This window comes from Triturus cristatus, chromosome 4_1 (genome assembly GCF_964204655.1).
Source record: "Triturus cristatus chromosome 4_1, aTriCri1.1, whole genome shotgun sequence".
NCBI lineage: Eukaryota > Metazoa > Chordata > Amphibia > Caudata > Salamandridae > Triturus > Triturus cristatus.
The window spans coordinates 45,598,394-45,613,465 of NC_140585.1; the positions used below are offsets into that span (position 1 = coordinate 45,598,394).

The 15,072-nt window shown below is 49.2% G+C and overlaps 1 protein-coding gene across 1 annotated transcript in view; it reads left to right on the forward strand.

Moving 5' to 3' along the window:
• The window catches only part of LOC146839434 (transmembrane protein 176B-like), an 88,889-nt gene that overhangs the window by 45,001 nt on the left and 28,816 nt on the right, over nt 1–15,072 (forward strand). The window contains exon 5 of the mRNA XM_085651485.1: nt 13,752–13,808. Coding sequence (XP_085507611.1) covers nt 13,752–13,808 — 57 coding nt within the window. The remainder of the gene's footprint in view (nt 1–13,751; nt 13,809–15,072) is intronic.

A 15,072-nucleotide genomic window follows, 5' to 3' on the forward strand; every position in this document is an offset into this window, starting at 1 on the left:
GACAGTAGATGTGAAATAATACACAAAAGATTCTACCGTAAAAGAACCATAACTTGTGGTATACTGAGATACAGGAAGTAGATCTGAAATAATACACAAAAAGATTGTATCATAAAGGGTCCATCAATTCTAGTGCACTCAGATAGCCACATCAGAAGCATTCAGCATGTGCACAGCCAGCGATGATCCGTAGTGCGGGCGGGCCGTACTTGGAGCAATGTCTGTTGCCTACAGGACTGCATCATCTGCAATAGCGACTCGATCTGAATTGTAAACACTGCTGTCTGCAGTGTAGGCCAGAGAGCGGCCAGCAAGGGCCCACAGCCACGTGGCGTTGACTTGAGCTGCCCAGTTTGTCATACGCGAAGCAACAAAAACAGTGTGCGGCCCCTGCTATGATGCGTGTGCATGGTGCGGACAGAGCGACTGGAGCAATGTCTTTTGCCTACAGGACTGCGTCATCTACAATAGCGACTCGATCTGAATTGTGAACACTGCTGTCTGCAGTGTAAATTGAAGGTAGTAGTCAGCACAGTCATCCATGAATACTTTTTCTCACTTCCTCTTCACAAAATTCAACAACATAAATTACAAAAAACTCTGGAATAAATAAATCAAAACAATTCGAATTGCTGTCCACAGTGTAGACTGTTATTCAGTGTTTTTTTCCACTACCAAGAAGAATTTGGTCATTGTACTAAACCTCTAACTCATCTAAAAAAAGTTCTTCAAGCAAGTATATTGAAAGGTTATTGTGCATATTTCAATAGACGTTGTAGTTAGTTGCCTAGTGGATTCTGTAATTAAACAATCACCACTCGAGCTGAATTGTGAGCCATGCTGACCGCAGTGTAGGCCAGAGGCAGTGGTCATTAATGCCTCACAGTCACGTGCCGTTGGATTCGAAAGCACTGAGTTGGTTGCACCTGATCGGAGGGGGTACACACAAATCATCACAGACTTTAACTTCTAACATCCTCAATCACAGAATCAAGACTCCATTTCACTGTTCGGACCTGCTGTACCGCGGTGTAGTCCATCGACTGCAGTCAGCCAAGCCCAATAATCATGTGCAGCAGTTAGCTACGGAAGCACAGAGTCTGATACACCTCAACGGAGGGAGTTCTGTGAAAACCTAGCAGCAGGTCATATCGGAAATCGTCCATTGTGGGATCAAGACACCGTTCCACTGTTGGGACCAAGAGTTGGTTGCACCTGGTCGAAGGAGTACCTTCATCTCCACTCTCAGATGCAGTTCTAACATCATCCATTGTGGGATCAAGACACCATTCCACTGTTGGTACCTGTTGGACAGCTGTGTTAGTAGTATACAGAGCACTCCACGGTGCTGGGCCTCAGGCTGGGTACTGTGTGCCTGTATCACGGTAGCCAGCGTTGATCTCAGGAGCCTTCCGAGCTCGCAGACCTCGGCCCAAAAGCTTCCGCCAGCACGTGGTGGGCCCTCTTTCACATACGGCAGTGTCGAAAGGTGAACTGTGGGGCATATGTGCGTCGCAGCGGCCATGGCGGTTTCTGGGTACCAGCAGGCTGAGAGCATTATTCACGCACCACCTTCGCTCACAGCGGCAGCCTCGTGGCGGTGTAAGCTGCGCAGACCTGGCAGACATGTTTGCCATTCCGGAAGAGAACCACACCAAGAGAAACGTGCCTTTTATTCATACCCCTACGCTAGCCTTCCGTACGCCGAGCCAGTCCACTATGCTAAAGATTTGGGGGATGGAGGCACGTATGTTTTCGTAATGTTCCCTACTGACTGTACTATCATGGTTGTGTCCACTGTCCACTTCACTCAATAGACCATCAGTGTATCTTCACATGTACATGTCTGTGCTCTGCATACTCAAGTCTGTCCAGCACATCCCCTCAACACTTTTCATTGTATACTTTTATAATCGAGAATCACTTGCAACCTTCGAACATACTTTGCTCCCATCTCTCCCCGCATTCTGCATTGTATGGCAGAGGTGCTGTGCCATGTTTGGTTTGTTTACATGGCTAGCCACGGTTCCCACAGTACGTAGTGTGGTTGTGTCTGCTAGGTGTACATGTTGTTTGTCATGTAGTATGTGATTATATAAGGTAGCGCGTTGATTTACAAGCAGTGGTTTCTCCCATTTACATATCACTGTCTTAAAGAGGATACAGAAGTTTTTCTCACATGTGAAAAGTGCGACCACAATGGCAGTCATTCATTACTATGCAAGAATATCCAACTGCACGACGCTTCTAAGCTTACAGCCCTCAATTGTGCATGCTTTCTTAAAAGCACGCCAACTCCCACAATCAGACCAACATTCACACAGCTTTCCAACGGCAGTTATCTGGTTCTTAATAACATGGACTCCTACGGAATGTGAGCTGGCATACCGTATGTCCTTACTGTTTCAAACCGAGTAACTTCCTGTGGCAATATCTATTCCCACCCACACAAAGTAACTCCCACAGTTCAACTTGGCCTTCAATACCTACTTTGAAAACAGATTTTATTAAACTGAGCAAACTGAAACCGCTTTAGTTTCAAACAGAAGTGTCCCTCACTTCTGCAAAAGTAATTTATCGACTGCAGATAGCACGAACTTCAAGTAAAATACTGTCCCTTTTAAATACGAACCTCCCATTACACTGTAACACAATTTTTAACACATCTGACATTTAAGCTCTGGCACACTTTTTTAACACTGTCTCCTCCGGCCTTGTCACAGGCTTTCAAACTGGTTTTGGTATAATACCAGACTTCATTCATTTGATCCTCTCTGGAATAACAGAAACAGTGCCCATAATTCTTGCTCTGTTTGTGGCCATCCTACTACTATTTTTGCTTGTAAAAAATGGCTGTGCTCCCTGTGGTAACAAGCATGCCCGACAGAATACGCCTCTACTCGAAGCTACATCAATACCGTGAAAAAATTTAACAACTTTACGGTTGCCTGTCTCTATCTATTATCGGAGCCGGCTACAACATGACACATATTTACACATATGCAATCTGCGTGCAACCATCTTTTTATTGCAAAACTTGCCCATTCGACTCCCAAATGGATCTGTGTCTTGCCAACATCCCAACAATCGCTCCCGATATCCAGCAGGTAATGGAGTATCTTGAAAACCATGAACTTGATTGTTTGGGCAGTGGAGCAATGGCGGATGCAACGCAAAAAGGTATCCTGGCGGAATGGGATTTCTGCGCAGCCTCAAAAGATCTCCTGCAACGTGCGACCTTTGACAACATCGCAGATTGTCTGCCAATTCAAATTGCTGCTCCAACATTCGAGGAACATTACTGTCCCTTAGAGGATATGAATTGTATCGCTTTGTTTTTCTCACACGATGGCAACAATCGCCTCTTGGAACATTACGCATCTCAAGCCGCTGAAGAAGTTCTGGACTGCAATCTCCAATTGGGTGTCGTCGGCATACGACACCAAGGACAGCCCCCTGCCCTTTGCCACCTCCACCAGGGGTCTAACATATAGATTGAATAAGAGTGGGCTTAATATTGAGCCCTGCGGCACCCCCTGATGCAAAGCAAACTCCTGAGAGTAAAAAGGTGGTACTAAAACCTGGAAGGACCGCTCCTCTAGAAAAGACCAGATCCAGTCCAAGGCCAAATCCCTGATCCCAATTTCCTGAAGGCGTTTGAGAAGTATCTCATGGGAAACAGTATCAAACGCTGCACTTAAGTCCAAAAGGACCATGGCCGCGGAGTCCCCTACAACCAGACTGCCCCGAATGGCTTCCGACACTACCAGTAACGCGGACTCTGTACTATGCCGAGGTCGTAAACCATGTTGTGATGGATCAAGAATAGCATTCTGCTCAATTAATTTAGACATAATAGAATTCACATGTGATTCCACCAGCTTGGCCAAAAACGGCAACTGGGAGATGGGCCGATAATTGCCAGGTTCGACCGGGTCCAAAGAAGGTTTTTTTAGCAATGGGATGACTTTAGCGTGTTTCCACGCCCGAGGTACGGACGCTGACATCAAAGACAAATTGGCCAGATCTAAGCTCACAGGAGAGATCAGTGAGTGAAACTGGCGATAGTGGGCAGGTGTCACAGGGTCGGCCGGGGAGCCTGATTTTATTTTTAAGCACAGGGCCTCAAATTCCGAGAGCGTCAAGGGAGGAAACTATGACAAGCTGTTGCCCCCCAAGGTATCTCCCACTCCTGGCGCCTCCCCCTCCATTGAGAAAGCCGCCCTTGGTAGGACCAGATTGATCTGCTCTACTTTGTTAACAAAGTACTGCGCCAGCTCTAGGAAGTTTAAAGGATAAAGCAGCAGGGTTTTAAGTGAGTGCACAGCCTGGACTTGTCACTTGTCAGTAATGAAAGTATTGCCCACCTCAAATGGCCAGCTGCTTAAATGACCACAAATATAATAAATATCCACAAGTATGAGAGGCAACACAAAAACAGAAGTATTAATTAGTTTCAAAATAAACAACTAGATGTCGAGTCCACATAGCAGTTGAATATTTTCTTGTATTCCAAAGTCCAGTGCGACCAGATCCGCAGCCAACGCGTTTCGCCCAAACATGGGCTTTTTCAAGGCAAGTTAAACAATGTATAAGCACACGTCAAGAGAATTGCGTAGTAGTTTTTACGAAAGCGGCTGGACCCAGAATTAAGTCTAACTAGGTAAAAAGCCGGTGACTGTCGAGCGTAACGCGTTTCGCCCAAACATGGGCTTTTACAAGGCTGTTTAAAGATCATACAAATACAATAATTGTAAAATACCATAAATATACATCGAATGGTTGTGATGGAAGAACGAAAAAAGAGTGCAGAAAAACCCAAAAAGGCTGTGAAAAACAGAAGAAAAGCATGTAGCGGCACAGCACGTAAGTGACAGACCAATTTACTAAGAAGTCACCACTGTGTCTAAGAAACTTAATTCAAAAAAGGATAGGTGAGTAGTCCCAGATCAGAAAAACTAGAGCACGGATTAAGGGAATAGTGTGTCCAAAAATAGACCAAGAGCAAAGAGAAGTCGCTTACCAAGTTTAACAATGTATAAGCACACGTCAAGAGAATTGCGTAGTAGTTTTTACGAAAGCGGCTGGACCCAGAATCAAGTCTGTAGAATAAAAGCAGCACACTAATTAGTGCATCAAGAATTAAACGGTGACTTGAAAGGATCATGACTTGAAGCCGTATTAATCTCAACTCACCTAACTAGGTAAAAAGCCGGTGACTGTCGAGCATCCGTTTGCGTGTATACCATAGAATAGTCTATGTAGCCAGGTTATGACTGGCCAGTGCTGTTTAGAAATAGAAATCAAACAAAAAGTAGCGTAAGAATCGACAAGTGTCCTGGTGTCCAGCAACCGATGGAAATTAATGACACAGACATCCATTGTAAAAACAGTTGTTCTAAGGCAAGAACTTCCATTACGAAAGCCGCTACCATGCATTAATTTGATACTGTCTCTAGGCTAGCTACCGTACCAAAGGAGCGTGGTAATCGAAAACGGCCATGGAAAACAAGGAAACCGGCAGGTTTCATGGCGTAACGTTCCGGCCCATTGGAATCCTAAACACCAGTTTAGTCACCTATAAGTAGTCAAAGTTACCAATTTAGCTAGCAGCCATACTTGACGGAACCCTTAGGCAAGAGGAGACAACCTAAACAAACTGGCTATCAGCCAAACATAGCCACAAAGAGACAGGGGTGCCCCTCGTAAAGGCATCAAAAGGCCGATCTACACATGTCCCCCATCTAGCACTTACTGTATGAAATTCAGTGTGAAAAAATCTGCCGAAGTCCGAGGCACGATGAATACCGTTGTGTTGAAACGGATACCATGGTAGTGGTAGCATCCAGAGCTTTTATACTGATGAGCCTAACAAGTGTAATCCGGTGTGTGATAGTAACGGTTCTTAAAAAGCTAGAGCGCGGTACTAGACGAGAGACCCCATGTTGGAGTAGTTCCGGTAGGTCGTAGGCGTCACCTGACTATCTATTCCAAGTGTAACGAAGGTTACCTAGGCGACGGCGCCGCCCATGAGATACACCTAACGCGCCAGGTAGGTTAAGTCCGGTATAGATTCGTGTCTGTTGCTTACATACTTAGATCAGTCATGACTGCTAGAGTTAAAAGAGTGGTCCGAAAAGCGTGTATCATGTAGATGTTTTTTAAAATAACACAAACACAGCCGTGTCCGATGTGTCTACATGGTAACCATGGCAATAGTAACGCCCATCTGAAAAGATTAGCGTGCCAAGCAAGAAAAGCTCGGTACATGAAAGTGACAGGTGCTAAAGTAATGGGTCACGCCAAAGACCGGTCTGTGAATAGTTAAATGAGCGTGTTAAAGTCGAGCGCATAAAGTAACGTACTGGCATAACAAGATGGCGGGTAAGAGGAAAACAGAGTAAGTAACTGTTGTCCTGTGTCCTTGCCAAATTAGTCCTGCCATGTCCATCCTAGATATCAAGCATCCGGTCTCCAGAAACAGTTAGGTAGGAATGGGGCTGGAAAAAGTGAAAACTTAAATTGCGTGGTGCAGTCCGCGCATATATATAAAAAAAAAAAGAAGGATAAAAGCACGAGGTAAGCGACTAGTAAAAAAAAGAGTTAAGATGGGCCATTGGAAGACCCCCAATAAATGTTAAACCTCAGGAATACATTAAAAACAGATCGTCTGTAGAGAGACCCGGACTCTATTAAGAGAGGGAGAGGATACGAACCAAAGGTGTATCTAAGTATCCAGCCAAGTGGCAATCATGTCCAGAAGACGGAGGAAAGGCATGTCTAAAGTTGAAACCATTTAATAGTTGCCCTGGAGAGTATAGCAAAAGAAGATGTGGTTGACTGGTGTTCTTAGAGTCAGAAAACCCGGGATCATTGCAGTGAGGAAGACAGCAATTGTAGCGTGCCAAGAGCCTACTAAAAACATATAGTTACAACAATGTCATAGTAGTGCAAACGATAGTAGAAACATTCATATTACAGATACTGGCTGTAGTGCATTCAATCTGTAACCACCAGTACATTACGACCATAAGGAAACAGTATTAGCGACAAAGTTGAAAGCATGGTAAAGATACATCAACGATACATCCAATGAACGTGAGTTGTACCCTCTAAAAAAGAGAGTAGTACAAAGTGGAACATAGAGATAAGAGCTCAACCGTGATGTATAATCATTAGACCATCTTGTTACATTGTATAAGCGTACATTGAGACTTTAAACATATCAGGGGCAGAACTCTAATGTACAAGGTGGTAACGATGTTAGTGAAATTCATTGCCCGGTTATAAGTAATAATGCAATTCATTATCATTATTAAAGCCCATTGATACTGCCCGCAGGGTACAGATCCATCTCGCCCCCAGTTGCCTTAATCCATGTTCTCTGTCACCCCCACGGTTTCCTGGTAAGGCTACATCAATGCCATGAAACCGAAATCTGGACCTGTCCACACCCTCTCTACAGGAGTGTGTAACTAGGGCATATGAAGTGTCGCCATGTATTGCGGCTCTACGATGCTCCTGTATGCGGGTTTGGGTGGTCTAACCGTACTACCCACATAGATTTGGTTGCATCCACATATCAAAACATACACCACAAAACTGGTAAGACAGTTGATGAAATGCTGAATGGTGTGTTCTCTGCCTGAATTATATTTGAACGTAAGCGTTTTGTTGCAGCCCAAGTCACAAATATTGCAGGAACTGCAAGTATAGAACCCTAAAGGTTTTTTGAGCCAACCTGACTTTGAGGGCTGTGGCAATGTGTAGCTCGGGAATAAACTGTCCCTGGTGGTCCTGCTTTTTCTGAATGTCATCGAGGGTCTGGGTGTGATTAAGCTGTTGATGCCTGGTGCTCCCTGAAGGATCGGCCAATGTTTATTAAGTACCTTAAAAACTTCATGATTGAGAGTGGAAAATGTCGTGATAAAAGCAAGTCTATCCTGTTGCTTAGAAGTACTCTTGCGGTTCTTGACAAGAAGGTCCCTTCTGTTCAGTTGTGTGGCCCTTCGTTTAGCCTGTCCTAAGATGTCATGTCTGTACCCTCTCTTGTGTAGCCTGTCCATAGCTAGTGTAGTCTGGTGTTCAAAGTTATCATCCTCACTACAATTCCTTCGAATGCGTATCATTTCCCCAAATGGGATGGCCGTTTTGGTAGAGGCTGGATGCGCACTGTTGTAGTGTAAAATGCTATTGACAGCAGTGTCCTTCCTATGCAATGTACTCTGGATTTTTCTGTTGCAAATATAGAGTTCAAGGTCCAGGAAGTGAATGGATGTTTGTGACAACTCCATGGTAAATGCAACGTTGAAAGTATTATGATTCAAAAAGGTAAAGCACAGGGCCTCAAATTCCAAGAGCGTCAAGGGAGGAAACTATGACAAGCTGTTGCCCCCCAAGGTATCTCCCACTCCTGGCGCCTCCCCCTCCATTGAGAAAGCCGCCCTTGGTAGGACCAGATAGATCTGCTCTACTTTGTTAACAAAGTACTGCGCCAGCTCGTCGCACTGATGGTTGGAGGCAATGGGAGAGATCCTAGTTACACCCGCGCTCTTCATGCCTTTGAGCAGGGAGAAGATAGTTTTAGCGGGATTAGGGCTGGCCAAGATTTTATTGGCCACAAACTCCGCTCGTGCTCTCCGAATGCACTTGTGGTACTGCTTAACAGCCGCCTGGTATTCTAACTTTGCTACCGCATCGTACAAGCGTCTCCATGCGCGCTCTAGCTGCTTGCAGCCCTTCTTAGCTGGAGTTAGTGAATCATTGAACCACGGATTAGATGGCCCTCGCCCCTTTCCTCCTCGTTTGGCCGGGATGCAGCTATCCAGGCCGGCCGTCAGCCATTCTTGAAAACACGAATTTGCAGCATCCACATCTGGTGGTAGCTGAGGCCTATGCCCAGATAGCCAGGCAGAGAAAAGGTCTACGTCTAACTTATACCAAGGGCGTTTGAGAACTTGGGCTGAGCAAATCATATCAGCTTTGCCCTGTAACTGTAGAGAGAATGAAACCAAAAAGTGGTCAGTCCAAGCCTGCGGGACCTGTGGGTAAATTTTGATCGGACTAAGGTTGGAAAAAATAGGGTCCAACAAATGGCCAGCCACGTGTGTACCCTCGAGAACGTGCTGTGTCAGCTGGAAGGTCTCTAAATCGGCCAAGAAGCTGACAATCTCGGCTTTCCCGCCGTTCTCAAGATGGAGATTGAGATCCCCTAGGATGGTAAAATACGCCGTCTTACTGGCAAATTGTCCCACTTTGCTCAGTAGGTCTTCCATAAACCCACTCGAGGGCCCAGGGGGCCTATAGATTAGGAGGCCAGATACTGTAAAATTGGCAGATGCAAAGATTTCCCCCCAAGCGACAGAATATGATATGGAAGACACTTGCGCAGAAGAGTTACCGTGTTTTTTGACGGCCATTTTAGGACACTCAGGTTATTTATTAGTGAAGCACATAGAAAAGCTTCCCCTAGATACGATATGTAAAATGTGGTGCAAAATTAGTATTCACAGACAGGTTGGTTACAATGTTACAGGTTATTCAAGAGGATTGCATACGAGCAAGTTTCTTTTTATACGAAACGTTGCTCCATCACCGGTGCCCTGGACTCTGGCCCTAAGGGACTGGTGCCCAGGACTCTGGCCCTAAGGGACTGGTGCCCTGGACTCTGGCCCTAAGGGACTGGTGCCCTGGACTCTGGCCCTAAGGGACTGGTGCCCAGGACTCTGGCCCTAAGGGACTGGTACTCAGGACTCTGGCCCTAAGGGACCGGTACCCTGGACTCTGGCCCTATGGAACTGGTGCCCTGGACTCTGGCCCTAAGGGACTGGTGCCCTAGACTCTGGCCCTAAGGGTCTGGTGCCCTGGACTCTGGCCCTAAGGGACTGGTGCCTTGGACTCTGGCCCTAAGGGACTGGTGCCCTGGACTCTGACCCTAAGGGACTGGTGCCCAGTACTCTGGCCCTAAGGACTGGTGCCCTGGACTCTGGCCCTAAGGGACTGGTGCCCTGGACTCTGGCCCTAAGGGACTGGTGTCCAGGACTCTGGCCTTAAGGGACTGGTGCCCTGGACTCTGGCCCTAAGGGACTGGTGCCCTGGACTCTGGCCCTAAGGGACTGGAGCCCAGGACTGTGGCCCTAAGGGACTGTTGCCCTGGACTCTGGCCCTAAGGGACTGGTGCCCTGGACTCTGGTCTTAAGGGACTGGTGCCCTGGACTCTGGCCCTAAAGGACTGGTGCCCTGGACTCTGGCCCTAAGGGACTGTTGCCCTGGACTCTGGCCCTAAGGGACTGGTGCCTAGGACTCCGGCCCTAAGGGACTGGTGCCCTGGACTCCGGCCCTAAGGGACTGGTGCCTAGGACTCCGGCACTAAGGGACTGGTGCCCAGGACTCTGGCCTTAAGGGACTGGTGCCCTGGACTCTGGCCCTAAGGGACTGGTGCCCTGGACTCTGGCCCTAAGGGACTGGTGCCCTGGACTCTGGCCCTAAGGGACTGGAGCCCAGGACTGTGGCCCTAAGGGACTGTTGCCCTGGACTCTGGCCCTAAGGGACTGGTGCCCTGGACTCTGGTCTTAAGGGACTGGTGCCCTGGACTCTGGCCCTAAAGGACTGGTGCCCTGGACTCTGGCCCTAAGGGACTGTTGCCCTGGACTCTGGCCCTAAGGGACTGGTGCCCAGGACTCCGGCCCTAAGGGACTGGTGCCCTGGACTCCGGCCCTAAGGGACTGGTGCCTAGGACTCCGGCACTAAGGGACTGGTGCCCAGGACTCTGGTCTTAAGGGACTGGTGTCCAGGACTCTGGCCTTAAGGGACTGGTGCCCTGGACTCTGGCCCTAAGGGACTGGTGCCCTGGACTCTGGCCCTAAGGGACTGGAGCCCAGGACTGTGGCCCTAAGGGACTGTTGCCCTGGACTCTGGCCCTAAGGGACTGGTGCCCTGGACTCTGGTCTTAAGGGACTGGTGCCCTGGACTCTGGCCCTAAAGGACTGGTGCCCTGGACTCTGGCCCTAAGGGACTGTTGCCCTGGACTCTGGCCCTAAGGGACTGGTGCCCAGGACTCCGGCCCTAAGGGACTGGTGCCCTGGACTCCGGCCCTAAGGGACTGGTGCCTAGGACTCCGGCACTAAGGGACTGGTGCCCAGGACTCTGGCCCTAAGGGACTGGTGCCCAGGACTCTGGCCCTAAGGGACTGGTGCCCAGGACTCTGGCCCTAAGGGACTGGTGCCCAGGACTCCGGCCCTAAGGGACTGGTGCCCAGGGCTCTGGCCCTAAGGGACTGGTGCCTTGGACTCTGGCCCTAAGGGACTGGTGGCCAGGACTCTGGCTCTAAGGGACTGGTGCCCTGGACTCCGGCCCTAAGGGACTGGTGCCTAGGACTCCGGCACTAAGGGACTGGTGCCCAGGACTCTGGCCTTAAGGGACTGGTGCCCTGGACTCTGGCCCTAAGGGACTGGTGCCCTGGACTCTGGCCCTAAGGGACTGGTGCCCTGGACTCTGGCCCTAAGGGACTGGAGCCCAGGACTGTGGCCCTAAGGGACTGTTGCCCTGGACTCTGGCCCTAAGGGACTGGTGCCCTGGACTCTGGTCTTAAGGGACTGGTGCCCTGGACTCTGGCCCTAAAGGACTGGTGCCCTGGACTCTGGCCCTAAGGGACTGTTGCCCTGGACTCTGGCCCTAAGGGACTGGTGCCCAGGACTCCGGCCCTAAGGGACTGGTGCCCTGGACTCCGGCCCTAAGGGACTGGTGCCTAGGACTCCGGCACTAAGGGACTGGTGCCCAGGACTCTGGTCTTAAGGGACTGGTGTCCAGGACTCTGGCCTTAAGGGACTGGTGCCCTGGACTCTGGCCCTAAGGGACTGGTGCCCTGGACTCTGGCCCTAAGGGACTGGAGCCCAGGACTGTGGCCCTAAGGGACTGTTGCCCTGGACTCTGGCCCTAAGGGACTGGTGCCCTGGACTCTGGTCTTAAGGGACTGGTGCCCTGGACTCTGGCCCTAAAGGACTGGTGCCCTGGACTCTGGCCCTAAGGGACTGTTGCCCTGGACTCTGGCCCTAAGGGACTGGTGCCCAGGACTCCGGCCCTAAGGGACTGGTGCCCTGGACTCCGGCCCTAAGGGACTGGTGCCTAGGACTCCGGCACTAAGGGACTGGTGCCCAGGACTCTGGTCTTAAGGGACTGGTGTCCAGGACTCTGGCCTTAAGGGACTTGTGCCCTGGACTCTGGCCCTAAGGGACTGGTGCCCTGGACTCTGGCCCTAAGGGACTGGAGCCCAGGACTGTGGCCCTAAGGGACTGTTGCCCTGGACTCTGGCCCAAAGGGACTGGTGCCCTGGACTCTGGTCTTAAGGGACTGGTGCCCTGGACTCTGGCCCTAAAGGACTGGTGCCCTGGACTCTGGCCCTAAGGGACTGTTGCCCTGGACTCTGGCCCTAAGGGACTGGTGCCCAGGACTCCGGCCCTAAGGGACTGGTGCCCTGGACTCCGGCCCTAAGGGACTGGTGCCTAGGACTCCGGCACTAAGGGACTGGTGCCCAGGACTCTGGCCCTAAGGGACTGGTGCCCAGGACTCTGGCCCTAAGGGACTGGTGCCCAGGACTCTGGCCCTAAGGGACTGGTGCCCAGGACTCCGGCCCTAAGGGACTGGTGCCCAGGGCTCTGGCCCTAAGGGACTGGTGCCTTGGACTCTGGCCCTAAGGGACTGGTGGCCAGGACTCTGGCTCTAAGGGACTGGAGCCCAATGCCTTCTTTCTCCATTAAGTTTTAGTAACATTAGCCATCTAACAAAATGTTTCAACTTGAATTACATTTTGGTGACTGGTACCTGGTATCGAATTTGGAGGATAGCCTGTTAAGAGATAAAAGGTAGTAGGGAAAGAAGACAGTAATTGGAAAGGATTTTTGGACCATCATTAGCTTTTATTTCAATAAGGGAGCTTCAGCAGGTTCTTTCCAAGGTGAGAGGTATTATCAAATGCAGAGATAAGAATTCCAGATCTTCATAATGGGAGGAATCAGTTCTACTTTAAAGGATTTGGGAACTTAGCTGAGCAAAGTTGCAGCGGAGAAACAGGCATCATTGCAGTCATTTTAGCTAAGGTGGAGTGGAGAGAAAGAGTGAACACAGTTTAGAGCCGTGTTCTGAAGTCCAAAAGCATTAGGTGCAAGGTCAGGACTAATGTCAGAGCGAGGAGAAAAGGCCAAGCTTAGCCCATGGAGTCTTACTTGTGCCAATGGTTTGGGCTACCCGGCCAATGGCAAGCCATGGAAACTCGAACCCCGCCCGCTATAGGGCATCATTTTAAGCCCCCCCTCCATTGTGTTTCCAGAAGGACTCTACCACAGCTCTACTCTACAGAGATCACACCGCAGACCATCCCAACAGCCGAATAAGCAATGCTTTGTAAACCCACACAAGAATGATTTTGCCTTTGCAATGGAGGACAATCAAGATAATGCCCAGTGCTTGTGTAGTGCCCTGGCATTGCTCCCGTATATACACTGCTTTTGTTTGTGCGTAACTTGCAGTGCTTATTTGCTACACAAGTAATGTTGTTGCATCTCAAGGTGGCAAGATTTGCTGCAGGATCTTCCCCAGACTTGCCTTGCTTTTTATGTTGGATTCTGTTGACCTTACATTTGCTTTTCTTCAGACTGGCATCTTTTAAGCTGATGTTGACAATAATTCCCTCTCTCAAAGAAAATAATTCTTTGTTCCAAGTTTTCATGTGTCTAACTTTCATCTTTTCTTCGCAGTTCATACTGTCTGGGGCCGCCTCGATCATTGGCGAGAAGCGTGCTGGCAAGCCATGGGTAATCAGTCTCTTCTGGGATTGAGTTTTGTCCGATTGAGCACCTGTGATCACTTGAGAAGTTCAGTCATCCTCTCTGCACCCAGATTCTTCTGAAGATGCACCACTGGTCCCTTGTGTGGGGTACCCCAGCATGGTCTGTGCTGCCTGGCCACTGCATGCTGGGTCTAGCTGCCGGAACCTCACCCACTCTCCCAACAGGATCTGACTCATGAGTGTCGTTTGTCATCAAGCACTTGACCAGTCTTAGGGCCCTGCCCTGTTATTGAATTTTTCGACTTTGTGCATGCCCCCTGCTGTGATCCTCCTACAACTTTGGCTTCCCCTGACAGTTGCTTATCCCAAACATTTTTCCTTTTTTCCTTTTCCAAGCGTAATCTCTACGCCTCATGGAAAGGTTTTCTAAATGAATCTCTTTGAATGATATCCTTGTCTGTCTTTGGCTTATTCTGAAGTGACCGTTTGGCCCTCCTTGCCAGCCGCATGTCCTGCACTCACTGTGTATTGTCTGTTTATCACTTACCCTCACTCCATTCATGCTAGGTTCAGTCTCTGCTGTTGTATTCACCCTCAATATTACCTCCTCACCTGTCCCTGGTTTCTTTCCTCTTCACCCACTCACCCTTCTTCCTGTGAGCTCCATATCTTGCACCACCTTTGTTACTTTACTTGAACACCCACTGAATATGTTCCCAGTTTCAACACGTTCAATCTCTTTGAATTAGTTCTCATCCTCGCCTGACCTTGGTTTGATGTAAGTCTTTTTGAGTGACCACAGTGCATCACCAGTCCATTCATGTAGACCGTATATCCCTGCCTTTCTTGAGCCTCATATTGAGTGTCTTTGGGTGAGCCCAATCTCCTCTCCTGTCCTTGAGTCTCATATTGAGTCTCTTTGGGTGAGCTCAGTGTCCTCTCTTCTCTTGTCCATGAGTCTCATATTGAGTCTCTTTGGGTGAGCCCAATGACCTCTCCTGTCCTTGAGTCTCATATTGAGTCTCTTTGGGTGAGCCCAATGACCTCTCCTGTCCTTGAGTCTCATATTGAGTCTCTTTGGGTGAGCCTGCCTCCCTCGCCTGTCCTTAGATTCACATTGAGTCTCTTTGAGTAAGCCTGCGTTCCTCGCCCGTCCTTGAGTTCATATTGAGTCTCTTTGAGTGAGCCTGCCTCCATCACCTGTGTTTGGGTTCATATTGAGTCTCTTTGAGTGAGCCTGCCTCCCTCGCCTATCTGTGGGTCCTTCTAACCCAAGCTTCCCTCCCCTC